Here is a 27,195-nt window from a genome sequence, read left to right as displayed (position 1 = left end):
TGTAGACTGCCATAACAAATAGTTTCCACATTTCAGTGGTTTAGGAGTTATTTCTTGAATAGGTCTGTGTTTAATGTGTGTAAATGGTTGTGGGGTGGGGGTCTTTGGGGGTCCAAAGGAGGAGAGGCCTCTGTTTCATGCAGTCATTCAGGGGATCGGGTTCTTTCAATTTCCCATCTCTGGGATCCTTCAGTGTATCTACTGAATCCCACCAAAGGTGAGAGAAGAGAGTGTAAAGGATGGGGCAGAAAGTTTTACTCCTCAGGCCTGAAGGCAGCATATAGTACTTTCGCCCCTGCAATAGTGATGAGAATTCAGTCACATGGTTGCATATATATGCAAAGAAAGCTAGGAAGTGTAATCTATCTGTATGCTCAGGCTGGTGAGATGTCCATGATTATCATTCACTGGGCATTGTGGCAGTCTGGTGAGTTGTCCATGAAACCTTTTTCCCTCTGTCTTGAGCACAACTCAAAACAACTCATCAGTCTGCCACAATGCTCAATGAATAATAATGATTACTGTGATTAGTAACCTAACATCATAGGTGATTCCCATGGCATCCTAAGCCCTACTTGAAGGGATGGGCATCTCTAATTATACAGTCTTTTCTCCTTTGAGCTTGAGAGAAGGAACAGTTCTCACCTCATCCCCAGAATAACTTGGGAGCCTTCTGCCCCCATGAGCCATCCTTGACCATAATGACAGGACTGAAGTTCTCAGAGGTGGCACAAAAGTCTCAGAAAGGCCTTGCCACAAAAAGCCATGTGAATAGGGTTCCATTGCTAATGGTAAATATTGAGTATTCAGGAGATGGCTTTCTCCTCCTTTCTGTTCCACCTCTCTATTGTTACAAAATGAATCACCCCAAAACCTCATGGGTTAAGACACAGTGGTCACTTTGGTACAGTAATGTGTTGTTTAATGACAGGGATACATTCTGAGAAATGTATCCTTGGCAATTTCATTGTTGTGTGAAAGTCATGAGTGCACTTGCACAAACCTAGATGGTCTAGCCTACTACACACATAGGAGATATGGTTATAGGCTGTTGCTTCTAGGCTATATACCTGCACAGCAAGTTACTCCACTGAATACTGTAGGCAGTTGTAACACAATGCAGAGCAACGGTGCGTATTTGTGTATCTAGATATATCTGCTGTTTTGTTGTTGTTCTTTTAAGAGACAGGGTCTTGCAACGTTGCCCAGTCCAGTCTTGAACTCCTGGATTGCTCCAGCAATCCTCCTACCTCAGCCTCCTAGCGGCTGGGACTATAGGTGTATATCACCATGACTAGCTAAATATCAGACATAGAAAAGAAAGGCAGTATAAAAGATAAAAAAAATAGTATACCTAAATAGGTACTTACCATGAATGGAGCTTGCAGGACTGGAAGTTGCTCCAGGAGAGTCAGTGAGTGAGTGGTGGGTGAATATGAAGACCTAGGACCTTACTATTCACTACTGTTGACTTGACAAACACTGTACACTTAGGCTATGCTAAATATTTTTACATTTCTCCAATAGTAAATTAACCTTAGCTTACTATGTAAGTTTTTTTTTTTTTGGTGGAGGCGGAGTCTTGCTCTGTCGCCCAGGCTGGAGTGTAGTGGAGCGATCTCGGCTCACTGCAAGCTCTGCCTCCTGGGTTCACGCCATTCTCCTGCCTCAGCCTCCTGAGTAGCTGGGACTACAGGCGCCCGCCACCACACTTGGCTAATTTTTTTGTATTTTTGCCTCCCGAGTAGCTGGGACTACAGGCACCCGCCACCACGCTCAGTTAATTTTTTTGTATTTTTAGTAGAGAGGGGTTTCACCGTGTTAGCCAGGATGGTCTCGATCTCCTGACCTTGTGATCCATCTGCCTCGGCCTCCCAAAGTGCTGGGATTACAGGCCTGAGCCACCGTGCCCTGCCAACTTTTTAACTTTATAAACTTTTAATTTTTTTTATTCCTTCATAATAACACTTAGCTTAAAACGCAAACTGTATAGGTATACAAAAATATTTTCTTCCCTTGCTTATTTTATAAACATTTTTCTACTTCTACAATTTTTTTTTTTTACTTTTTAAACTTTTTTATCAAAAACTAAGACACAAGCACACACATTAACCTAGGTCTACACAGGGTCGAGATCATCCATCTTGCTGTCTTCTGCCTCAACATCTTGTCCCACTGGAAAGCCTTCAGGGGCAGTAACACACATGGAGCTGTCATCTCTTATGATAACAATGCCTTCCTCTGGAATACCTCCTCAAGGACCTGCGTGAAGCTGTTTTACCATTAACTATTTTTTAAAAGAAGTAGAAGGAGTATGCTCTAAAATAGTGATAAAAGTATGGCATAGAAAATACCAGTAACACAGTCACTTATTATTATCAAGTATTATGTACTGTACATAATTGCATGTGCTGTACTTTCATACAACTGGCAGCACAGTAGATTTTTTTCACCAGCGACACATAAACCTGTGAGTGATAGATATGTTGTGTTACGATGTCACTAGGAATTTTTCAGCTCCATTATGATCTTATAGGACTAGCATCAGATATGCCATCCTCATTGACTGAAACATTGCTATATGGTACACGACTGTATTATCTCTTCTGTGGGTCAGGATTTCAAGAGTGGTTCATTCAGCTGGGTGATTCTGGCTTAGAGTTTCCCATAAGTTATAACCAGATGGTGGCTGAGGCTGAGTCCCAAAGGTATCTGCACCTAATGTGCCTGACCTCTGGGCTGGAAAGACTCAAGCCAGGGCTGGCATCTCTCCCTCATCCTCATCTTCCTCCTCCACGTGGTTTCACCAGCATGGAGGCTTCAGATCATCTGCTTTTCTCATATGGCAGCTCAAGGCTGCAGAGTGAGTGAGGGGAGCGAGACAGCGAGCCCTTCCACTATTGCCTCTTCTAAGCTAGCCTCAGAAGCTCTGCAGCATCATTTCTGCCACAGTCTTGTTTGTCCAGCAGTCTCAAAGCCTGCTCAAGTTCAAGGGAAATGGGCATAGACAGCACCTCTTGATAGCAAGTGTATCAAAAAAGAAAAGAAAGAAAGAAATGACAGACATGTTTGGAGACCACCACACTTCCCACATCCACATCTGGACACTGTCCTTGGCCCCCATCCAGGATAACCCCTCCTGCTGACAGTTCAGAACCCATCCCAGGCTGACATACACTGACTCCCTTGAGGCCAGAGCTGAAGGTCATAAAGGTCTGGAGGAGCCTGGGCCGGGACAGTGGGGGCTGGCCTTGGGACAGGCAGCCTCTCTTCAGGGTCAGTGTAATCCATTCCCATTTCTAACCACATGTGTTGAATCCCCAGCTTTGTGTTTCTCATCATCCCATGGCCTGCAAGTAGGAGACAAAGCTGCTACAAAGTTTGCAGGCCCAGAGAGTGTAAGTAAGTTACTCAAACTCACCCAGACCCAGCTGTGTGGAGTTGGGGGCTAGAGGGATCTCACCTCAAAGCCCACGTGCTCCCTGGCCTTCCTGGAAGTATGTGTGTTTGGGAGGTGGGCAGAGGTTGGCAGCACAGCTCAGTGGGAGGGGAGAGCCTGTCCCTCCTCCGTAGCCCCTGTGTCACTTGCACTCAGATACCAAGGAAATAGGGGTCACAGAAATGCTGCGAAGGACAGGCAGTGGGCTGGGGAGGCACCCTTGGCCCCATTATTGTATTTTTCAGCCACGAAATAGACTCCTCTTTTTACCCGTAGGAAGAGAGCACACCAACAAGGAGTGTCTTGGGGACCCCAGGATACATCCGTAGGCACAAAGTTTGGGGTATGGGGCTGTCAGCTTCTGTTGGTGAACTGAAATTTCAGAGTTGAGATGGGAGAGATGCACTTCAACTAATTACAGTAATAGCTGCCATGATTGAGTACTTAACAAGTGCCAGATAAGTGCTGTGTGTACATCATCTCATTTAACCCTCATCGAAGCTCCTGAGGTCAAAATTGTTGGCCTCATTTGTAAATGGAGAAACTGCACCTCAGAGATGAAGTGCACTGCCGTTAGATCATTCACTAAGTGGCAGGACAGGGATTCAAGCTCAGGACTGCCTGCCTCTGAAGCTCAGCTCCCAAACACCAACTCTGTGCCAGGGACAGTCCCACAGCACACCTTCTGCGCCCCCCGCCACATCCTCAGCATTTCAGCAGTGCACTCTGTGTGCTTTGACGTAATAAATATTCAAAATATTAGCGCTGCAGATGCTGGCACAAGCTGCTGAGATAGCATGCTGTGTCCTGGTAATTAAACCCTTGGTTGCATTGTCATATTCACAGTTGTCAAGGTCCCCAAACATCCATCTGAATTCAGATGGGAGGTGAGAAGAACACGTGTGATGCTTTGGAGTGTGTACAGATTTCTGTCTGCAGGTTTCCCGTCTGCAGGTTTCCCATCCCTGCATGGATAACCCTTCTTTATTTTCCTGGGTAATTCTTGCTATGCTTTTTTTTTTTCTTCTAAACCAGCACTCAAATTAGCCAGAGAAGTCTAAATACTGCTTTTCTCCATCACAAGCTAGTTCAGAAACATCTTTGATGCTGTTTTAGGTATTGGAAAACTCAAGGAGGAAAGGAGGTACCTGTGTGAGGTTACTCAAGGACTCACTTGATTTTTATTTCAGTATTAGGTCTGATATCAGGAGAGTAATCCCTCCTCAAACTTGATTTTCTTTATATATATAAAGTGCTGGAATCTGAAAATTCCTTCCCTGTTCATTTTATGCAACTGTATAAAGGAGGCATAATTGCAGGGTGGCATCTTTAGGAAGCGACTAGGAAAACCAAAGAGATGAATGTTTGGATGGGGATTCATCATTGGAAAAATGGCTCTTAGTATATAAATGTTCAGAAAGAAAAGACAATTCACAGATACTTTGTTGAAACTCCAAGGGCCAAAACCCTGAAAAGTGAGGGTTAAAGAGGGCAGAATCTGTAGAGATCAATTATTCAGCATCCATTATTGAGAACTGTAGCATATTATTCATGGTTCCTTTTTTTGGCTTTCAGTCTTGTTAGATTATTTTAGTGAACACGGAATATTCATGCAGTTGTTCACAGGCTCATTCGTGACTTCAGTTTTTCTTAACTGTTTTTCCATCATCCATGCTGCCCTCCACCCTCGCTTCAATATCACCGCCACCACTTCAGCTCTTCTATGGCAAATCCTTCTCTTTGGGGCTATATTCAGGAGCTTAAGCCTATAAATTGAGGCAGGAGTAATCCATGCAAATGTCTTTACCTAACACGTGAAATGAGTAAAGTTACCTCTGCTGGGTACCAAGCACATACTCTATCTACTATGTTCGGTATGGAGTTAAATGAGATGTGGCCTTTGCCCTCGGGGAGTTTGCAAAGTAGCTGGAAAATAGACAATTTTTGTCTTGTTTGTTGGTTTCTAGCTACATACCAAAGTCAGGCAAATTCTTTTGATTTCAAGTGATAGAAAATTCAACTCAAACTGGTTTAAATCAAAATATAGGAGAGGTGGGATAGAATGGGTCATACACTCTCAAAATACAGAGGTATCTGGCTTCAGGCATGAGTGAGTCTGGACATTCACAGGAGAGCACCATCTGCTCACTGTTTTTGTGGCGGTGAGATGGCTTCTGGCTACCCTGAACAGCTTAGCAATCCCAGTAGATAAACAGTTATTGGGATTTTGAGTCATTTAGGCATTTCTAAAACAATTGCTATGGTCAGGAAAACTGAAGATACTTATCAGCCCGGCCTGGTTCAGATGCCAGTGCCTAGAGCTGGAAAGAGGAGTCAGCCCCATTTGTATGACATGATCTGAGAGTTGGGGGAGGGGAAACTTTAACAGAAAAATTTGTTACCTAAAGAAGGGACCACAGAATGCAGGCAGTTAAACATAACAGAGTTCTGCTATGTGCATAATGAATGGTTTATTCCATACAATATCCTTAAGGTTAGCCGGGCATGCTCAAGGGATATCGTTAATCATCAGAATTGCCGCCTTCTGGACAAGCAACGTCCCTTCAGTCCAAGCCAGTCTAGATTAAATAGACTGCAATTGTAACCCACAAAAATCTGACCTGAATTTGCTCTCCATTGCAGTGACCTGGACAGAAATAATATCACCAGGATCACCAAGACGGACTTCGCTGGGCTCAAGAACCTCCGAGTCTTGTAAGTAGTTGATGGCTCTCCAGTGAGTTTTCATTTTTAGCTCTTCAGCCTCGCAAAAAATGTTCCACTGCCCCTGACATCACACTCCCAAGCCCTGGACAACAGGAATTCACCATTCTGCAGCAGAAAGCCCCTCATTAGTGTACCCATGTGCTGACAGGTATCACGTTCTGTGTCTAGATGCTGCTAGCTGAGCTAGATCGATGGAAGAACTTAGTTCCAGTGATAGGGAAAGCGGAAGGCTATGAACAAATAAATCACCATGACCAGCTTCTAGGATGACAGCGATGTCAGGTTGACTAACCATGCTTCCCTTCCATAGAAATGATAATTTCTTCTCCAGCCTGTGCATTAAAAGAGCAATCAGGACAAAAGTTATCTGTCTTGTAGCTTAATGGAGAGGAGGGGAGGAAAGCATCAGAAAGGGTCAGGGCCCTTGCTGAACACCCACAGCTGTGCAGACAGGTAGCAAAATTTGAAATGGGCATTGATGGACTAGGGGAGCAAGGAATATTAGGTTTCATTGCTGAATATTGAACACTTTCATCCATCCTTAAGTCTGTGAGTGATAAACTTCCCAAGTGCTTGTCTGTCGAAAAGTCTAAGACATTCAGAGGTACAGGAAAAAGCAATTTAGATTTTCTTTTCCTTCTTTACTTGGTGGTTAATTTTGACCCATAAGTGTGGTTCTAGGCAAGAAGTACAGCCTGGGCCAATTGGCCACTGCCTTGGTGTTTGTATGCCATGGAATCTTAGCTGGCAAATTGTTACTAGAAGTAACAGCTAAAGTCTTGGTACCTGAAGCTACCTCCTTTTTACTAATCGCCCTATATAAAAAATAGAATGAATTTTGTATTTGGTTCAGAAAGTACCAGGCTGTGGTCCCTATTTGGAATTAGCCACCCATGAAACCTTGGGCAAATTATTTTTCCTTCTAGGGCCTCAGTTTTCTCATCTGCAGTATAAGGAATACGTAGTTAGAAGTATTTTCAACTCCCATAGTTACACATGTAGTGCTTCATTGTTTTAACATTTTCTGATTATTGTCATTACTTGCGAAGCATTAATTTTACAACACTGTTTTTCATTTCTGATTGAGTTGTTAGTAATAATGATGATGGATATGATACTTTCATGGGCTCAGCACAGTATTACATAGTGGTAACATACAAGGTGGGGCATTATTATGAGCCGCTATTTGTAGCAGAGGAAACCAGAGGTGCGGATAGGTTAAGTAGACCCACCTCTACATAGCAGGTGACTGAAGGAGTTAGAACTGGAAGCTAGACTCTGTGCTTTCTAACCTCCATGCGGTGCCACTGTGTATTCGCATTATAGAAAGCTAAGAAAACTAAGACAGTGATAGTCTACCCATTTTGTAAATGCAGCACTGATAATGTGGGGGCTTGTCAGAGCTTCTGTTATGTACACAGGTTGGGGGGACAGGGGGAATCTGAATCCTGGGCCTCCAGCTTGCAGATGCCCTCCACACCGACATGTTCTCCATCTTTGGTCTCAAATACTCTCCTCTCACCACCCTCAAAGGAAGGCACACCCTGTGCCAAGTCTTTTGCCCCAGCAGCCATGTGTCTGTCAAGGAACTGGTAGTTCTGACAAGGTGTGCATGGGTCAGAATCGAGACTGGGATCAGGGTGGGGGAATTAGCTGGTTCAGTTTCAGGGCGATTGTTATTGAAGAGGTATAGGTAGCAACTCCTGATTCTATGTCATTTGCCAGGTTAAAAAATAGATGCTTGTTTACCTTCTCACTTTTTTTTTTTTTTTATTTATTTCCCCTGCATCTGTGAGAGATTTCCTTTTATACAAGTCAGAAATTTCACCTAATGCTTCATTTTCTAACAAAGTCAAAAACAACCCTTTGATTTTCTTAGCATTACATCAGAAAGACTAATAAAAACTCCAATTTTCATATCTGCTTTCTGCAAATAGAAAGTTTAAAATAATCACAAAAGATTGTTTTAATATCCCCTGGATGGTCTGCAACATTCCTTTGACTACAGTTTATCTTTTCAGTTAATTGGTACATTGCTCTTATTTTGATAAGTAATGCCAAAAAGCCTTCCCCTACCCCCCACCCCCCATAGACTATTAATATACTCTGTTTCCATTATCTTCCTTATCAACCCAAAGACAATCCCATTCAAGTGGCCCTTTATTACTGTGAAAGAATCTGCCTGGTGGAATAGCTGAAATGCTTTCTAACTAACACCAATAAAATATCCAGACATTTTTACCATATTTTTCCTCAATCTATTCTTTTTAGCTGAGTAACCTAGACAACTATCTTTTTTAAAAAGATTTTTTTCACACCTTGGCACATTCCCCATATCTGTTTCTTATTTACAATTTCTAGAGAAGCTAGAAAAGATTCAGTAGTCTTGAATAATTGGCCACCCATTTCTATGTCAAAACTGTTAATATGGGCAAAAGCACATAAAATGGAGATTGAGGAATTTCAGTCTCAACCCGGGGCAATTTTCCCTAAATGAAGGCATTTAAGGAGAATATAGAAGAATTGCCCAGGACATTTTCTTTTTTCCTCCCATGGGGTGGGAATAGGAAAAAGTCTCTTCTGGTGGTATCGATTATGTTCCATTTCTTGGTAGTCTAAGGGCTCTGCTATGCTCACAATGTGGGAACCAGCTTTATCCCGAATGGGGTTAATAAAAAAGTTAAACTCCACCCCAGCCATCATCACATGGGGGGAGATTTCTGATCCTGATCCAGTGCTAAAGCTAAAAAAATAACAATGCCAAAAAAGCTGAAAATGAACACAGGCTCTGTTCTAATTCAGAACAGACTCCAGCCATGGACAGCCCTTCTGAGTGTCCAGCCCTTCCTGGATCCCCTGTCTGAAAATGTAGGAAAGGTATCAATGGCTTTTAGTGCATACTCCTGGCTTGCATCTCACCCCAGAAGTCTGGATGGGAGGGTCTTAGCTCATTCATTCACTGATCCATTTATTCATCAAATATTGATGATTTGTTGAGCCTCTGATTGCCAGGTTCTAGGCTGGACTGTGGTGGAACTAGGAAGTAGATCTGGAAGGGATCTAGACACTCGGTCAGTGAGGGTCCCAGCAGAAAATGAGAGCAAGCCAGAGGGCAAATGAGAGCGAAGTAAAGACTTATTTAGAGGTGAGGGCAAGATTAAGAGAAACATAGAGGAGATAGTGCAGTTCCTTGAGGCTAGAGTCAAAATGGGGCCACTACTGTCCCCTGGGCCTTAAGGAGCACAGGGAGGAAGTGGTTATCAGAGCCTGGCAAAAGTAGGGACTGCTTGACAGAAGCTGTGGTCTTAGGTAGAGGGATGCAGTCAGCCTGAAGTGGCTTGGCAGGGATGGAGAAGAGTAAATCCCCCAACCACACTCTTCCTCCACCCTCTGATCTGCCAGTGACTGTCTTTGGCTGACCCTGACAGTAATCCAGAAGTCAAAAAACTTCTTGATGGTCTTGATGGCTAGATGCGATGGCTCACACCTGTAATCCCAGCACTTTGGAAGGCCAAGGTGGGTGGATTGCTTGAGCTCAGGAGTTCTAGACCAGCCTGGGCAGGGGCTGGGCAACATTGTAGAACCCCGTCTCTATGACCCCCACCCCCCACTAAAAAAAATTAGCTGGGTGTGGTGGCATGTGCCTATAGTCCCAGCAACTTGCACCACTGCACTCCAGCGTGGGTGACACAGTGAGACCTTGTCTTGGGGAGGAAAAAAACAACTTCTTGATGAAGCCAATAAAAGTCAGCTTTCCAGGGCCTGCACAAGGTGGAAACGGTGTATCTCATATAGATACCCTTGCATCTCTTCTACTCCCCTCTCTGAAAGAATCTTGAAGTGTTAGATTCATTAGCACAGAACTAAGATTCATTATAGAAGGGGTGAGTTAGGCTCCCTCAGAAACCCAGAGGGAATGTGGTACTTACAATACCCTAGAGTTGGTCCTTGTTATCCATCAAGGAAATAATGACTACAAAGTCTGTGATTGATTTGATTGGTGGATGGATAGTAAAAACTTAGCTCAGCAAACCTCCAGTCAGTGGTGTTGAAGTGGGGCCCTATTTAGCATGTTATGCTGTTGTGAGACTATTAGCATTCCAAGGCCCTCCTTGCATATGGTAGAATGGAAAAGGAAGACAAGAGAAGGGAAAAACATTTTTTTTTTTTTTTTTTTTTTTTTTTAGAGTTTTTCTCTTTCCCCCCGGGCGGGGGAAAATGGGGCAATCTTGCTCCCTGCAACCCCCCCCCCCCCGGGTTCAGTGATTCTTCTGCCTCAGCCTCCTTAGTAGCTGGGATTACAGGCATGCACCACCACACCCAGCTCATTTTTGTATTTTTAGTAGAGACAGAGTTTCACCATGTTGGCTAGGCTGGTCTTGAACTCCTGACCTCCCGGTCCACCTGCCTCAGCCTCCCAAAGTGCTGGTATTACAGGAGTGAGCCACTGCACCCGGCCAACATTTCTTAAGCCTCTAATTGTATAGCAGAACCTGGGCTAGATGATTTACTTATTTATTCCATTTTTATTCTCGTAAGAACTTTTGTAGTGTTTTATTTTCTCCATTTTACCAATGAGGAAACTGAATCTCAGAGAGGTTGGCTAGTTAACCCACTCTTATATCATCAGCTAATGGGCAAGCAAAACAGGGCTTCTAAACTAAATCTGGTATGCTCACCAGACTGGGAGATAGAGGGCCCACCCTACCTGGCTGTGGGAATTGGCATAAATAATTTCTCCTTGGGCAAGTCTTTTAGCCTTTCCCTTCAATCGTTTCTATAAGTGTTAAGCGAGGAGCTTGTAAGGGGCCGGAAGTAATAGAAATGTGAGAAGCAGAGCAGATGAGGACATGGCAACCTGTGGGGCTGGGGACCCTCGCCTGACCAGTTCTACTTCTGGTCAATTGATATTTGGAAATGTGAGAGCTGATTTTTCAAAAGGAGTTTCTTTAGCGGGGAGTGGATGTGTGTACATGTGAAATATCCTGATTTTCAACTGTTGGCAACAAATTCACAAAAATGTAAAATATCATCGAGCCCAAATGAAACAGTTACCTGTCCCAGACACATATACAATCGGTGTGCCATGGCCCAAAGTCTTCCGTAGGTTTTCATTCATTCCGTAAGCATTTATGAAGTGCCTGCTGTGCTAGGCAACTGTGTTAGGACTGGGAGTAGGATGATGGACAGAATGTCTGTCTTCTTGCTCCTTAGGCATAGTGGGGAAGATAGACTTGGGAACTAAACACAAGGGCCCAAGTGTCAAGGCTGAGAAGTGCAGGAGGTTATGAAACATCTAATAGGGAGAGACTGTCGTGGAGCATACAGTTTGATATAAAGATGCAGCCTTCCCAGGGTTGCTCTTCCTCTCCATCTGCCATTTGCTTAGGTGCTTGTGGGTACCTCTCCTCCTGAGTAATCCAGAGGAATCCACAGCCCTTCCTAAACTCCACTTTCTAAAGAAACATTCTCCAATCACAGCTGCATCCCCGTTAAGTCCCATTCAGCCACCATGTGCAATCTGTGTCATTTCCCAGCCTGAGGTCAGCCCCCAATGGAAGCTACATAGCTTCATTGCTTCTCTTCTCCGCTGTTCAGCTCATCCATTTAAACGGCCATTTTTTTTAAGTTAGGGAAACAAACATTTCATTAGATGCTAAATTCTTTGGATATACTCCATGCATGAACCAGACTCACTTATACAGAGTGTTTAGGATTTGTAATCACCTGCTTGGAGGACTTAGGCAGGTGAGTGAAGCGTGTGGCTGGAGGGAGGGAGCCTGATCTTTTAGGACCATCATCATGAGGTTGGGATTAGCTGGGCTCTTGGTGAGAGGAGTTCCTGGGACCAGGCTGGTTTTCTTAGCAACAGCCAGTCGTTTCACAATAGCCTCACCCTTTCTACTAGGGTGAGCAGGGAAGGCCCTTTTCAATGAAGTATTTTTGAATCCTTGGAGGAGGGAGCTCCCAGGGAAGAGATGCTGAATCTATGTGTGGTTTTTATAAAGAGCAGCTTTTACCTCTTCCTTTTCTGCGCAACATCCTGCAGTGCTTGGGGGGACATTTACTGAGAACATTCTTAAAATAGAGGCATGGAAACCAATCTCTCAGGTAGAAGTGTGCAGGCGGCAAAACCCTGGTTACCGTGACACCAAGCTGGGATATGAGTTATCTTGTCCCATCAGACTGATCCCAGTTGAAGGGACCCTGACGGTCATGGGAAGGGCTGAGTGACCATGCCTGCATGGCATGAAGCCTAGTGTGAGGGTCCCTGAGCCCAGCTTTGTCCTTAGTCATTGCCGTCTCTGTGGTTGTAGGCATCTGGAAGACAACCAGGTCAGCGTCATCGAGAGAGGCGCCTTCCAGGACCTGAAGCAGCTGGAGCGACTGTAAGTACAGCACAACCTCCTTTCTTAAAGTATTTATTTCATTTTAGTGTTTTTTGTTTTATTTTGTTTTGTTTTTATAAATTGGCCTTATAACCTTGTTAGAAAAGGTCTCCAGTCTTTTAGTAGAATGTTTGCTATTATACTTAAGGCACGTTAGATGCATGTTAAAGAAACACTGAGATCCACTTACACTCCTTTTCTGTAAAAGTTGCTAGAATCAGCTTCCAGGGTTTGTTTCCCTTCTTCTCAGGCTTGAGCTCTGTCTCGGTACCTGTATAAGGGGCTGGTTTTTACCCAAGTGTAAACCTTCCCTTCCACGGAGGAGGGAAGTCTGCAGTTATCCCTGTCATGAGATCCAGCATCAGATAATCCCTAGTCCTCTGCACAGGCAGAAGCTCCCTCCTGAGGCCCTCTCCTCCCTAAGTGTTCTCTGCCCCACTCTTGTGGGGAGAGGAAGGACTGGTGAGTGGGCGCAGCCTTCAGCGCACTTGTATCTCCTGTGAGTGAGCATCAGCCTGTGTCAGGAAGCCCCCACGTTTCCACGAGAGAATACATTGCCAGTGGTTTAAAAATAGGCCACTGTTCTGACTCAATGAGAGGGAGAGAGGAAAAGGGATGGGAATGGAAGACGGTTGGAGCCTCCATTTGTTTTGTTGATGAATACTTTTGCAGAAAACTCTTGGATTACTTTGAGGGAGGGCTGCTCAGATGGCTAAGTAGGCAACTTCACCTTTCCTCTGTTAATCACATCTGGCAGCTCATAACATCTGGATATTTGCTTTCTGCTTTCTGAACAGGGATTGTCCCCAAGAGCACTTAGTCATGCTGGTGGGTGGCTCTCTTCAAAGTTCTCTCTGAATCTTGGTTGCCCTGACATTTCAGCCTCTTTCTTATGCAGTCAGAGGGATGAAGCTGCAAGAGCTCATGGCTCTGCCGGCTTCCCTAAAAGAACTGTGCTGTTTACCTGTCTGGTTGCCAAATCTCATTTACAGAGGTGGGCTTGGGTAAGGTGGTGTGCCTGCCCCTGACTAGTTAGCTTTCAGATGTGCCATCTTTTCCCCCAGAGTCAATTTATCTGGGGCCACATAAGAACAGGGAAGGTCCCCATTGCACGTCAATTAGTATTACCCAGAAAAATGCTTTCCACCCTCTCTGTTGTGTGAACCGTCTCATTTATTGTTCTCCTTCTGGGTCAAATCCCAGCATATGTTCTGCTGGTGTTGGTTTGAAAATATGACATTTATTTCTTGCATGGGAAAATAGTTATGAAAAGAATGCCTGTTGTCTCTGTTTACACATTTATTTTTAAGTTTCTTAACACTCAAGTTATTCTTATTTAGACCAAAGAGAACATAAAAGTATTTGTTGAACCTGGTTCTTTGTATGAAATATTCAGCATTTCTACAGAAAGATCAATACATGGTCCTTTGTGAAAAGGCCACCCCTTGCTTAGCCTTCTGATTAGAAGAGTGAAAACAATTCCCAATTCATTAATTTCCTGGTTTTGGGGAAGGAACTAATTGAGTACCTTGGACATGCCAGGAACTATGCCAGTGTTTTACATGCTATTTGTATTTTTTTATTGCCACAAAATTCCTATGAGGTGTAATTACCCTCATTTTGCAGATGAAGAAACAGACCCAGAGAGACTGAGTCAAAGAATGGTCAGGAGGGGAGCCAAGATTCAAAGCCACTTCTGTCTGACATGAAAGATGATGTTCTTTCATACTCATGTGCAGCAGATACTAGATGAAGTGTGATCTTTAGTAAGGGCCCTGAGAGTAGCCTCTCGCATAAACATTTAACTCCAGGGAATATCGGTGAAATATTCTGGCAAAGCCTCTTTTCTTTGGCTTGGTGAACAAGGCTGAAATACCCATGCCTGTCTGGGGAACTGAATGGATTACAGTTGCAGAGGAAACCTTATTATTTCTCCGTGTTTGTGTATTAGGTGAGTAATGCTAGCTGCTGTGCTAGATAAACCCTCAAATCTCAGTGACTTAACACAGTGGACGTTTACTTATTCATGTAAAACCCAGTATGGACATTCCTGATAAGGCCTCTCTCCTCCAAGTGGAGACGCAGGGACAAAGTCTTCTTCTCCTCGACTTTAGCCTCCTTAAATCTTGGCTTCCAAGATACCAATGTTTGTCTGCATCAAGCCAGGAGAAGAGAAAACAGCATGAAAAATTTCACATGGGAAGTTTGCAGATTTCAAGAAGTACATGTCACTTCCAGTCTCACATACTTTGGGCTAGAACTCAGTCATGTGGCCACAGGAAACTACAGAGGAGGGAGGAAAGTTAGTTGAGCTTTGTGCCCAGGAAGTAGAGGAAACAGGTTTAGTGAACAGTTAGCCAATCTCTGACTTCTATTGCAAGTGATCTGAAGAAGTACTTAGGAAGAAGATTAGAAACACAGGCAGCTGGGTTCATATACACAGCTGAATAGTCATTCTCATAATACCTTTCAGTGTTAGCAAGAAGGGATGTGTGTGACATTAATCCTGATAGGCATTAATCTGGTTTTGGTTATTCGTTCTGTTTTCATACAGACTGGGGGATGTAGAATTGGAAAACATAATACATTTGCTATTAACAATATGATGGCGGATTGTGCCATTTCTAGCTCTTACTCCTGGCTCACCTTATCTGTGTCTCTGTATTTTGTAATGGATAAATCTTTATTGATCATATTCTAAGATAGAGCCTGGAAATAATAGGGGTTATCATACTTCATTTCTGGAGGGTTTATTTCCACTCTGAGTAGTCATTATTGGTTTGTTCTCTTGGGTCTTCCTAGGAAAGGAAAAGGAAGTCTGTCCTCTGGGTCTCAACTCAAAATTCTCTGTTCCCCCATGAAAGCACCCTATGCCTCCAGCTAAGTTAGGTGCCCCTACTCTCATAACACAGGTGTCTTCCTATCACAGCACTTATGACACCATATTTTAATTCCCTGTTTTCTGGATTGTTTCTTCCCAAAACCATGAATGTTGAGGTCAGGATTCATGTCCCATTTAGCTCCTAATCTCACAGACTTGAGCAAGGCATGATAGTTAGTGCTTCAGGAATATTTATTAAAGCACTTGAATTTTTGTTCTATATAAGTGATTCTAAGCTGGGCCTAATTTTGCCTTCCAGAGGACACTTGGTAATGTTTAGATACATTTTTGATTGTCACACCCGGGAGATGCTACCTAGCAGACGGGGTACAGGAATATCTCAACATCTTTAAATGCACAGGACGGCCCTACAACAAAGAATTATTCAGCCCAAAATGTCACTAGCGCCAAAGTTGAGAAATTCTGCTCTTTATCATATGTCAGATAGCATGTCAGGCACTTTACATACACCATCTCATGTAATCTATGCAAGAATATTACGAAGTTAGAATTATCATAAAATATGATGTGACAAAACATAAAATTCAAAGTATCACCTACAAAGTACTTTGCTTAATATATTTACCTAAATGTAATTTAGCTGGATCTCACGTCTGGTTTCCAGAAAGTGGATGGGATACAGGAAAAAGTTAAACCAAGAGGAAACAAACACATTTTGCAAGTGGGATATTCTTTGAGACAGCTGCCCTGGTCTTTTAAAAAAGTCAATGTCAAGAAAAACATGGGAGTTGACTTTTAAGTTCAAAAAAGGCTTAGAATAGAATAGAAACAGTACCACAAAATTGGAAGGGTCAATGGAATTAAAATGTTCTAAGATCCTTAAATTATTCAGGAAGTAATAGTGCTAATATTTATTGTCTTATTAAGTCAAAGATGTATGTTGAAATCTGTAGCATAGCCTCTGAAAAAAACAGCCAAAAAATTATGATAGTCTCAGGGGAAAGGAGCACAGTATGATACAAAATATGTAGTTAATTAAAATGAAGGATAAAAGGGAAGGAAAATGAACATAGAACCAAATAGAAAATAAACAGTAAGATGATACATTTAAACATGAATATAGCATTACCTTATATGTAAATGCACTAATTCTCCAATTAACATAGATTGTCAGAGTGTATTTAAAAAATACCAAACATATACTTTTTACAAAAGAATAACATTAAACATAAGGATAGAGAAAACTTGAAAGTAAAAAAAAAAAAAAAGATAGCATGAAAACACTAACCGAAAAGTTAGTGTCACTCTGTTAAAGATAATATGGACTTTAAAGAAAAAATATTAGATTTAAAAAGGGAATTTTATAATGGTAAAATAGGAAATATCTCAGGAAGATATACCAAATCTGTATTTGTATCTGTCTAAAAACATAGCCTGAAAATATGGAAAGCAAATATTGACAGAACTAAAAAAAAAAATAGACAAATTTATAATCATAGTTAAGATACACTTTTTGGTAATTAATAGAACAAGGAGGTACAGTTCTTAGTAAAAATATAGATATTAAATAACAATATTTGTAAACCTGATGTAATTGATATATAGAGAACACTCTAAACAACATAGAATAGACATCTTTTCAAGGGCATATGAAAGTTTTATTATATACTGATCTAGAAAGCAAGTCAACAAATATCAAAGGATATCATATGGAGCATATTCTCTGACAGCAGGAATAATCAAGAAGTTAATAAGAAAAGTAGAAAAATCCAAAATATTTTGAGATTGAGTAATATACCTCTAAATACTCCGAGTTGAAGAACATATCGCAGTGGAAATTAGAACATATTTTTCTGAATGTTAATAAACATACAATGTCTCACAATGTGTAGATTGCAGCCAAAGCCATGCTCAGAGGGAAATGTATAGCCTTTAAGCTATATTATTCAATTTATGGTATATATTATGTATAGTATATATTTTAAAAGAAGCACATACCTTGATTAAAATATCCTCCTTACGAAGTTAGGGCAAGAACAACAAAACAGAAGAAAGTAAATTATTAAGAGCAGAAGTATAGGAAATAGAAATGAATGTATAATAGAAAAATTCTAAAAAGCCAAACTAATTCTTGAAGCAACTAAAATTACAGACACCGACAAGACATATCAGAAAACCAAAGACTAAATTACCAACATGAAGAATAAAAGGGGGATATAAGTATGGATATTATAAACATTAAAGTGATAATAGCAGCAGACTTTGAACAAGTTTATCTTAACAATTTTAAAGAGTAAATGAAATTGAAAATAGAAACAGGAAGGGATAGAAAATCTGTCTTATGTCAATTAGAGAAATTAAATATTTAAAACATTCCATCAAAAAATCTAGGCTCAGATGGCTTCAGCAATAAATTCTAACAAAGTTTTAAGGAATAAAGTATAGCAACTTAATACAAACTCATTCTATTAAAAGAATGAACATTTGTCTATTTAGCCAGCATAACCTTGAGAACAAAACCCAGTAAGAGGACATTTCAAGAAAAAAATATAAACCAATGTGATTCATGAATATTTTTACAAATTTCCTAACAAAATACTAGCAAATGAATTCAGTTTTACGTGAAAAGGATAACATATTCCAACCAAATTTGGCTTATGCAAAGAAGGCAAGGTTGGTTTAATAGTGGAAATTTCACCTCTCAAATAAAAGCATGCTGAACAACTAGGATAGCAAAACCAAAGACATACACAACACCTACAATAAAATTAGTTGGAGCAATAATTCAGTGAATCCCCAGTAGATGGTTTCAAGACTGCTGTGGTATCTCACCTGTGTGGGAGAAAGCAGAGGGAAGGCAGCCACAGTTCTTAGAACCCTGAGAAGAGGGCATCCCTTAAATTACCCATCTCTACTCATTGGAAAACACAGTGGCCAATCTGAGAAAAGCTGCCAAATATAGAAGAGAGTTCTATCAGATCCAATTCATGGTAAGTACAAAGGAACCATGATGTAATAATGACTGATAATACTTGGAACATTCTGGGGCCTATAAACTCTTCAAATAAAAATGAGGCTCTTTTCCTAGGAAAGGTCTAACATTGGTAAGAAACTTCTGGGAGTAGTTGATCAGAAAAGGAACAATAGTAGAAATAAAAAGAGAACTCCTTGAGAAGTATAATGTTAGAATTCACCAGAAGAGTCAAATCTTGGAAAATACAAGGCCATGTTTTTCATTGTTTTGCAAAAACAAGAATGAGCTCTAGAGTCTTAAATCTTTAAAAAAAAAAAAAAAAAGGCTATTTCACTGCTGCATTCTAAAACTACAGGGAAATTTATTTCACTTAAAAAATAAGCAGTTAAAAGGATTCTGATTGAAGCCCATATAAAGGTTTTTAAATAAGAAAAAGTGTGAGAATGGGTGCAGCACACCAACATGGCACATGTATACATATGTAACAAACCTGCACGTTGTGCACATGTACCCTAAAACTTAAAGTATAATAATAAAATTTTAAAAAAGTATGAGAAGCAGAACTTTCTTAGAAACAATGAAAACATATAAAAGGAGATACCCACAAAACAAATAAACTGTAATAGAATAGTTGAAAACTGGCTAGAAGAATTTAAGAACATATAAATTATAAGAGAACAAGTCAATTTCAAAAACTCAGAAATTTAATAAGAGAAACGTAGGATTTGAAAGAAGGGGTGAAGAACTCAAAAAAGAACTTAACAATAGAAGTACTTCAAAATAAGTACTGCCAATACAATACTGAAGAAAAACTAACTTGTAGAAATTACAAGACTTACTGTAAAGCTATAGTAATCCAGACAGCATGATATTTGTGAAAAAGTAGACACACACATCAATGGGACAGAATAGCGAGCCCAGAAATAGACCCATGCAAATACAGTCAACTGATTTTTGACAAATGTGTAAAGATAATTCAAGGAAGAAGGAATAATCTTTTCAGCAAGTGGTGCTGGTACAATTGGCTGTCCAGATACAGAAAAATGAATCTGGACACAAATCTTACATCTTATACAAAATTGAAGTCAAGATGATTCGTAGACCTAAATGTAAAATGTAAAACTATAAAGAAAATATTTTCAAAACATGTATCTGATAAAGAATTTATATGCAAAATATACAAAGAGCTTTAAAAACTCAACAGTAAGCAGATACCACTCTCCTCCTATAAAGGAAAGAAATGGACAGAAGATTCAAATAGGCACTTCACTGAAGAGGATATACAGCTGGCAAGTAAGCATACAAAAACATACTCAACATCTTTTTTCATTAGGGTGATGCAAATAGGTGTGTAGTGAGTTACTACTACACACCTATTACCGTGGTGAAAATTTAAAAAATTGACAATGCTAATTGCTGGTGAGGTGGAGTAACAGGAACTCTCATTCATTGCTGACAGTAGTACAAAATGGTACAACCACTTTGGAACACAGTTTAGCAGTTTTTTAAAAAGTTAAACATACTCTTATACAATCCAGATCTATGGTTGCTAGGGATTCAGAGGAGAAGAGGGAACTGAAAGTTGAATAAAGCACAGTGGGGGATGGTGGGGTTTAGGATGGTAAAACTATGCTGTATGATAATGAAATGGTGGATACGTGACACTATGCATTTATCAAAACCTGTAAAATTTTACAACACAAAGAGTGAACTATAATGCATGCAAATTTTTAAAAAGTCATGTAGGAGAGTGGGGTATCCCAGGATGGAATGCAGACTGTGATGAATGTATGCATCAGCATCACTGAACTTGAGGGAGCAAAGGTGCTGACCTAAGCTGTGAAAATGAGTGGAGTCTGTAAGACTAAAGACAAAAGGAACTGCACAGAAGAACTGTACTCTAGTTGGTAAAGTTGTTTCCCCTGGGGATATGGTTTAACAGTTCTGAGACACTGTACATGTATACTGGAATTGAACAATAGATGGTGGATGGTGAGGATAGATTTCTTGCTGTTGAAATGGGTGGTTAGAAACAAACAATGGGGAAAGCTAGAATATGTGGGAATGGACTAGAGTTTGAGACATCAGTATCAACTCATGTTTAGCCTACTGTAGGTACTTTTATTTAATATCGATGAATATATACATAGAAATATTTTTGATACGTATATTTATATGAATTAATATACAAAAAATATTTCCTTGCTCTGGCCGGGTGTGGTGGCTCACGCCTGTTATCCCAGCACTTTTGGAGCCCAAGGTGGGTGGATCACGAGGTCAGGAGATTGAGACCATCCTGGCTAATATGGTGAAACCCCATCTCTACTAAAAATACAAAAAATTATCCAGGCGTGGTGGCGTGTGCCTGTAGTCCCAGCTACTCGGGAGGCTGAGGCAGGAGAATCACTTGAACCCAGGAGGCAGAGGTTGTAGTGAGCCCAGATCACACCACTGCACTCCAGCCTGGGTGACAGTGAGATTCAGTCAAAAAAAAAAAAAAAACAAAAACACTTTTCTTGCTCTATCAGCAAGATGGCCTGGAAGCAACAACACTGGAGTAGCAATGAGCATGCCCAGCACCCAGCTGATGATTTTAAAAATCATTTTCCCACAAAAAGGAATTAAAGTGTCTTGGAAAAATGGTTTATTCCAGGACTGAGGCATGTTGTTGTGCCATAAAGGGAGGGCTCAAAACAAAATGTGAAACCCCACAATTTGGGGAGTATATCAAAAGGACGTAAAAGCAAACAGAATTCTTAGTGGCCAAAGCTGGAACAATTTGAGCAACAAAATAAGTATTGAATTATTACCAAAGTTTAAATATCCATGAGTCCATACTCACAGAAATAAATGAGTAAATAAATAAATGGAATAAAGAGAAAGATCCCCTATAGAAAAATTCTAACTAATTTGTTGTGTAGGTTCTCTGCCCTATAGGAGATTGAACCTAACTCGCTGTTCCTTAAATGTGGACTTCACAGAGACACTTCCTTCAAAAGAGTACTATGTGAAAAGGGAAGGGAGTGGGCAGTAGCTTTACAATGGAGAAATATGACACACACCACTTTAGCCATGTGATCAAGGTCAGTGTCAACACTGATAAATCATTTGATAGTACATACTTTTGATATGATGCAATGAAAATATTACTTTATATCTGTGATCTTCCTCCCCCAAACTCATCAACTCAGTCTTACGTGAAAAACATTAGACAAATCTCTATTGAGAAACTTCATAAAAAATACCTGAATAGTCCTCCTCAAAACTGTTAAGGTCATGAAAAACAAGGGAAATCAGAAAAACTGTCACAGCCAAATGGAGCTTGAGGAGACATAATGACTAAATGTAATGTGGTATCCTAGATGGGATGCTGAAACGAACACAAAAAGTAAAAACTAAGAAAATCTGAAAAAAGTATTGACTTTAGTGAATAATAAATCCAACAGGATTGCTTCGTTAATTATGACAACTGTATTACATAAGATGTTAATAAGGGAAATTGGGTGTGGGCTATATGAGAACTCTCAGTACTATCTTCCCAGCTTTTATGTAAATCAAAATATATTCTAATATAAAAGGTTTTTACGCTGACCCATGAAACCCTACTTGATTTATAGACCTATGAGCAAAATAAATGTTTTTTATGCCAAAAATACATACATATATTTTAATCTAGATGGATTTTAAAAAGAAATGCATGAATACTGCTTTAAAAGAAATAGAAGACGGAAAGGAGTATTCTTAAGTCAACAAGAAATTAATATAGAGATAAAGGGATTTAAGAGAAAGTGAGAGTTAGGCAAAGTGGTTCTAACAAATTTATAATAGGAATCTCTGAGGAAGAAAACAATGGAACAAAACAAAACTGATAGTACTGATAATTACTATTCAAGAAAATGTTCTTAAAAGATGATTAGAAGGTACCTCGTGGAAATGCACTGAATGTTTGGAAAAGTCAACTCTGAGGGGTCAAAACAAAATATGTTCTAATAAAACTATTACATTTTAAAGGAAAAAGTCCTTAAGCATTCAATCAGAGACTCATAATGAAAGAAAATTGGATTTCTTGCCTACTTTTTGATGCCAAAACCTTATGTCAGAATACAAGTGAATAACTTAAAAAAATAAAATGTGAACAACAGCATTTATATTTAGCCATGCTGACATTCAAGTGCAGTGACTGCAGACTACCTATTATGAACATTCAAGAACTTAGGTCTCCGCCGGGCGCGGTGGCTCACGCCTGTAATCCCGGCACTTTGGGAGGCCGAGGTGGGCGGATCACGAGGTCAGGAGATCGAGACCATCTTGGCTAACACAGTGAAACCCCATCTCTACTAAAAATACAAAAAATTAGCCGGGCGAGATGGCGGGCGCCTGTAGTTCCAGCTACTCGGGAGGCTGAGGCAGGAGAATGGCGTGAACCCCGGGGGGCAGAGCCTGCAGTGAGCCGAGATCGCGCCACTGCACTCCAGCCTGGGTGACAGTGAGACTCTGTCTCAAAAAAAAAAAAAAAAAAAAAAAGAACTTAGGCCTCATGGTGCCCATGGACACTTTCTAAGGAGTCCACAAAGAACAAGCTTCAGGCTGGATGCGGTGATTCACCCATGCAATCCCAGCACTTTGGGAGGCTGAGGTGGGTGGATCACTTGAGGTCAGGAATTCCAGACCAGCCTGGCCAACCTTGGTGAAACCTTGTCTCTACCAAAAATAAAAAAAAATTAGCCAAGTGTGATGGCACACGCCTATAGTCCCAGCTACTCAGGCTGAGGCTGGAGAATCGCTTGAACCCAGGAGATGGAGGTTGCAGTGAGCCAAGATTGTGTCACTGCACTCCAGCCTGGGACAGAGTGAGACTCCGTCTCAGAAAAAACAAGAACAACAAGCTTCATACAACCAAAAGACTGGAGAGACGTTGGTATAGGACAGACACAGTCAACACTTTCAAAAATCCTAGAAGTTGGATGCGGACATGTGACTGCGTCTGGAATTCTATGGAATGACAGTAGAAGCAACATGCCCTTCATGACCCTCCATACTTGTAATCTTTCCCTATGTTGGCTAAATTGACAGCACTCTAAGGAGGATGTAGAGCTACAAAGTAGAAGGATCCTGGGCCCCTGCTGACTTGCATTTGGCTGTGACATGAACAACAAATATACTTTTATTGTTTCAAAAATAAAGATATAATTAATCACATTAACAGAAGAAATAAGAAAAGTCATTTCCTCTCAGATACTGAAGAAAGTATTTAATAAAATTCAATACTAATTTGTGATTTAAAAGCATTTTACATATTAAGAATAAAAGGGAAGTTCTTTACCAAAAAACCTACAGCAAACATCGTAGTTGATGGTGAAATACTGAAAACGTTTCTCCTAACAGAACTAGACTCCTGCCATCATAGCTTCTATTAAATACTGTATTGGGAATTCTGGTTCTGGCAATGATTCGAAGAATAGGAAAGGAAGGAAGGGAGAGAAAAGGGAGGGAAGGAGAGAGAGGAGCCAAAAAATCACAGGACCAAGGAAAAAGAATGGATATAAAGATTGGAATAAAACAAATTTAAATGTCATTATTTGCAGACAAGATGATTGAGTACATGAAAAATACAAAATAATCTACACATAAACTATCAGAATTCTTTTTTAAATTTTAAGTTCTGAGGTACATGTGTGGTATGTGCAGGTTTGTTACATAGGTAAACGTGTGCCATGGTGGCACATTAGATTGTAGATTGTGTTGATAGGTGCACAAAGGCTGCATGTATCAACCCATCACCTAAGTATTAAGCCCAGCACACGTTAGCTATTCTTCCTAACTATCAGAATTCTTAAGTAGATTTCTAAGGTCACTGGACACAAGGTCAATACACCAAAAAACAAAAAAAAATACAATTTCTATATACCAGCAACAAACAATTCGGAAATTTAAAAAAAAACTATGTTTACAATAGCACCAAAAGATACCAATGCCAGCCGGGCACAGTAGCTCATGCCTATAATCCTAGCACTTTAGGAAGCCGAGGTGGGGCCGGGCGCGGTGGCTCACCCTTGTAATCCCAGCACTTTGGGAGGCCGAGGCGGGTGGATCACGAGGTCAGGAGATCGAGACCACGGTGAAACCCCGCCTCTACTAAAAAATACAAAAAATTAGCCGGGCGTGGTGGCGGGCGCCTGTAGTCCCAGCTACTCAGAGAGGCTGAGGCAGGAGAATGGCGTGAACCCGGGAGGCGGAGCTTGCAGTGAGCCGAGATTGCGCCACTGCACTCCAGCCTGGGCGACAGAGCGAGACTCCGTCTCAAAAAAAAAAAAAAAAAAAAAAGGAAGCCGAGGTGGGTGGATCACGAGGTCAGGAGATGGAGACCATCCTGGCTAAGATGGTGAAACCCCGTCTGTACTAGAAATACAAAATTAGCTGGACATGGTGGTGCGCGCCTGTAGTCCCAGCTACTCGGGAGGCTGAGGCAGGAGAATCACTTGAACCTGGGAGGCAGAGGTTGCAGTGAGCCAAGATTGTGCCACTGCACTCCAGCCTGGTGACAGAGTGAGACTCTGTCTCAAAATAAATATATATATGTGTATATATACCAGTGCCTAGGAATAAGTCTAATGAAAGATGCACAGGCCTTAACACAGACAGACAGACATTACTGGAAGAAATTAAAGATGAGTCAAATATATGGAGTGCTGCATGGTGCTCATGTATTGGAATACTTAACATTGCAAATATGGCAACTCTCTCCAAATTGATGGATGGATTCAGTGCAGTCCTAATCAAAATGCCGGCAGCTGGTTGTTGTGGAAATTAAGATGATGCTTAAATTTATATAGGAATGCAAATGACCAAGAAAAGCAAAGACAGTCTAGAAGACCCAGATACAGAAGGATACTTGATTTGTAACAAAGGTGGCTCTGTGAGGCCACCTGGAATGGATGGTCTGTCTAATACGTTGTGCTAGAGTAATTGGGTAACCATATGGAAAACTTGTTCTGTTGATCCCTACTAATGCCATTCATAAGTCAATTACAAGTGGATTGTAGAAAGATAAAATAAAGACACTTCTAGAAAATAACAATATTTTTTATCCAAGAGTGGTGGTTCCTGCTTGTAATCTCAGCACTTTGGGAGGCTGAGGTGAGTGGATCACCTGAGGTCAGGAGTTCGAGACCAGCCTGGCCAACATGGTGAAACCCTATCTCTACTAAAAATACAAAAATTAGGCACGTGTGGTGGTGTGTGCCTGTAATCCCAGCTACTTGGGAGGCTGAGGCAGGAGAATCACTGGAACCCAGGAGGCGGAGGTTGCAGTGAGCCGAGATCACACCACTGCACCCTAGTCTGGGCAACAGAGCAAGGCTCCATCTCAAAAACATAAAAATAACAGAATATTTTCATGGCCTTGAGGTAGTTGATATTTCGTAAGCAAGGCACAGAAGACACTAAAGAGAAAAGATGATTTGGACTACATTAAAATAAATAATTCACCAAAATACATTATTGAGTGAAAGAACATGTCCCAGAGTGGGTGAAGATATTGGCAGTGCATATAACTGACAAAGGACTTATTTTAGAATTGAGAAGAACTCCTACAAATCAATAAGAAAAAGACAAATGACTCAGTAGAAAAATGGGTGAGTTTTGGACACTTCGCAAAAGAAGATAGAGAAGTGGCCAATGATCATATGAAAAGTTGCTTAGTGTGTCATTAGTCTTTAGAGAAGTATAGAACAAAACCACAATGACACATACCACACACTAATTGGAATGGCTAAAACTTACAATATCAAGTGTTGGTGATGAGGTGAAACAACTGCATTTACCATATACTGTTATGGGAGTAATTGATACAGTTACTCTCAAATATGGGTAGTACCAACCAGAGCTGAACGTACATGTACCTTCCACTCCTGAGTACATACCCTACAAAAAGACATGCACAGGAATGTTCATATTAGCACTATTTGTAATAGCCCCAGACTGGAAATAAGCCAAATACTCGCTGACATTAGAATAAATCAACAGATTGTGGTGTATTCACGTAATGGAATTGACTGGTAGAAAATGAAAACAATGCCCCAAAAAACTGCTGTCTGTAACCACATGGTAAATCTCAGAAACCTAATCAGGGACAAAAGCCGAACATAAAAGAATATATATTACCTGATTCCATTTGTATAAACTTCAAAAGCAGGCAAAACTAATCTATGGTGTTAAAAGCTGAAGTGGTGTTAAGCAATGGGGAGTTGCGAATGGAGAGGGGCGCTAAGGGATTTCTGGGGCGTGTCATCAGCTGTTTCTTGATCTGGGTAGAGGTTTCATGGATCTGTTCAGTGGGTGAACGTGCTTCAAGCTGTACAAATTCGATTTGTACATTTTTCTGTACGTGTTATACTTCAAAAAAATTATTTTAAAAAGAGACTCAAGAGACAGATATAACAACCAAATTTCATGTATGGCTCTGAATTGAAGCTGTGAGAAAACCCCAACAGATATGGGACATAGCGAACTCCACAGAGACAGTGGTCTCAGCTGGGAAGTGATTTTTTTCCTAATCAATGTTACAGTGAAGGGACATTGAAGGAAATGCCATTATTCAAGGATCTGCTGCACTTCAAAATGGTTCGGTAAATAAAATAAAACAAATGTAGCAAAATGAAAATAATTGTTGAATCTAAGTGGTGGATATAGGGATACTCAAAATACATTTATCCTTTTCTGTAAGTTTGGCCATTTTTGTGACTAAAAACTTTTTAAGATGTATATTTTTTTAAAAAGTTTCATTTTAGCAGAGGAAAAAATCTGGAAGTCAGATAGTTAAAGA

General features: G+C 40.7%; 1 protein-coding gene across 2 annotated transcripts in view; it reads left to right on the top strand.

The window, feature by feature from the left end:
• The window catches only part of SLIT3 (slit guidance ligand 3), a 652,947-nt gene that overhangs the window by 43,798 nt on the left and 581,954 nt on the right, over positions 1 to 27,195 (top strand). For both annotated transcript variants that reach the window (XM_032158593.2, XM_032158594.2), the window contains exons 2-3: positions 6,083 to 6,154; positions 12,484 to 12,555. In XM_032158593.2, coding sequence (XP_032014484.1) covers positions 6,083 to 6,154; positions 12,484 to 12,555 — 144 coding nt within the window. The remainder of the gene's footprint in view (positions 1 to 6,082; positions 6,155 to 12,483; positions 12,556 to 27,195) is intronic.

The sequence above is a fragment of the Hylobates moloch genome, unplaced genomic scaffold, assembly GCF_009828535.3.
Source record: "Hylobates moloch isolate HMO894 unplaced genomic scaffold, HMol_V3 SCAFFOLD_6, whole genome shotgun sequence".
Lineage (NCBI taxonomy): Eukaryota > Metazoa > Chordata > Mammalia > Primates > Hylobatidae > Hylobates > Hylobates moloch.
This window is presented reverse-complemented; position numbering and strand designations above follow the sequence as displayed.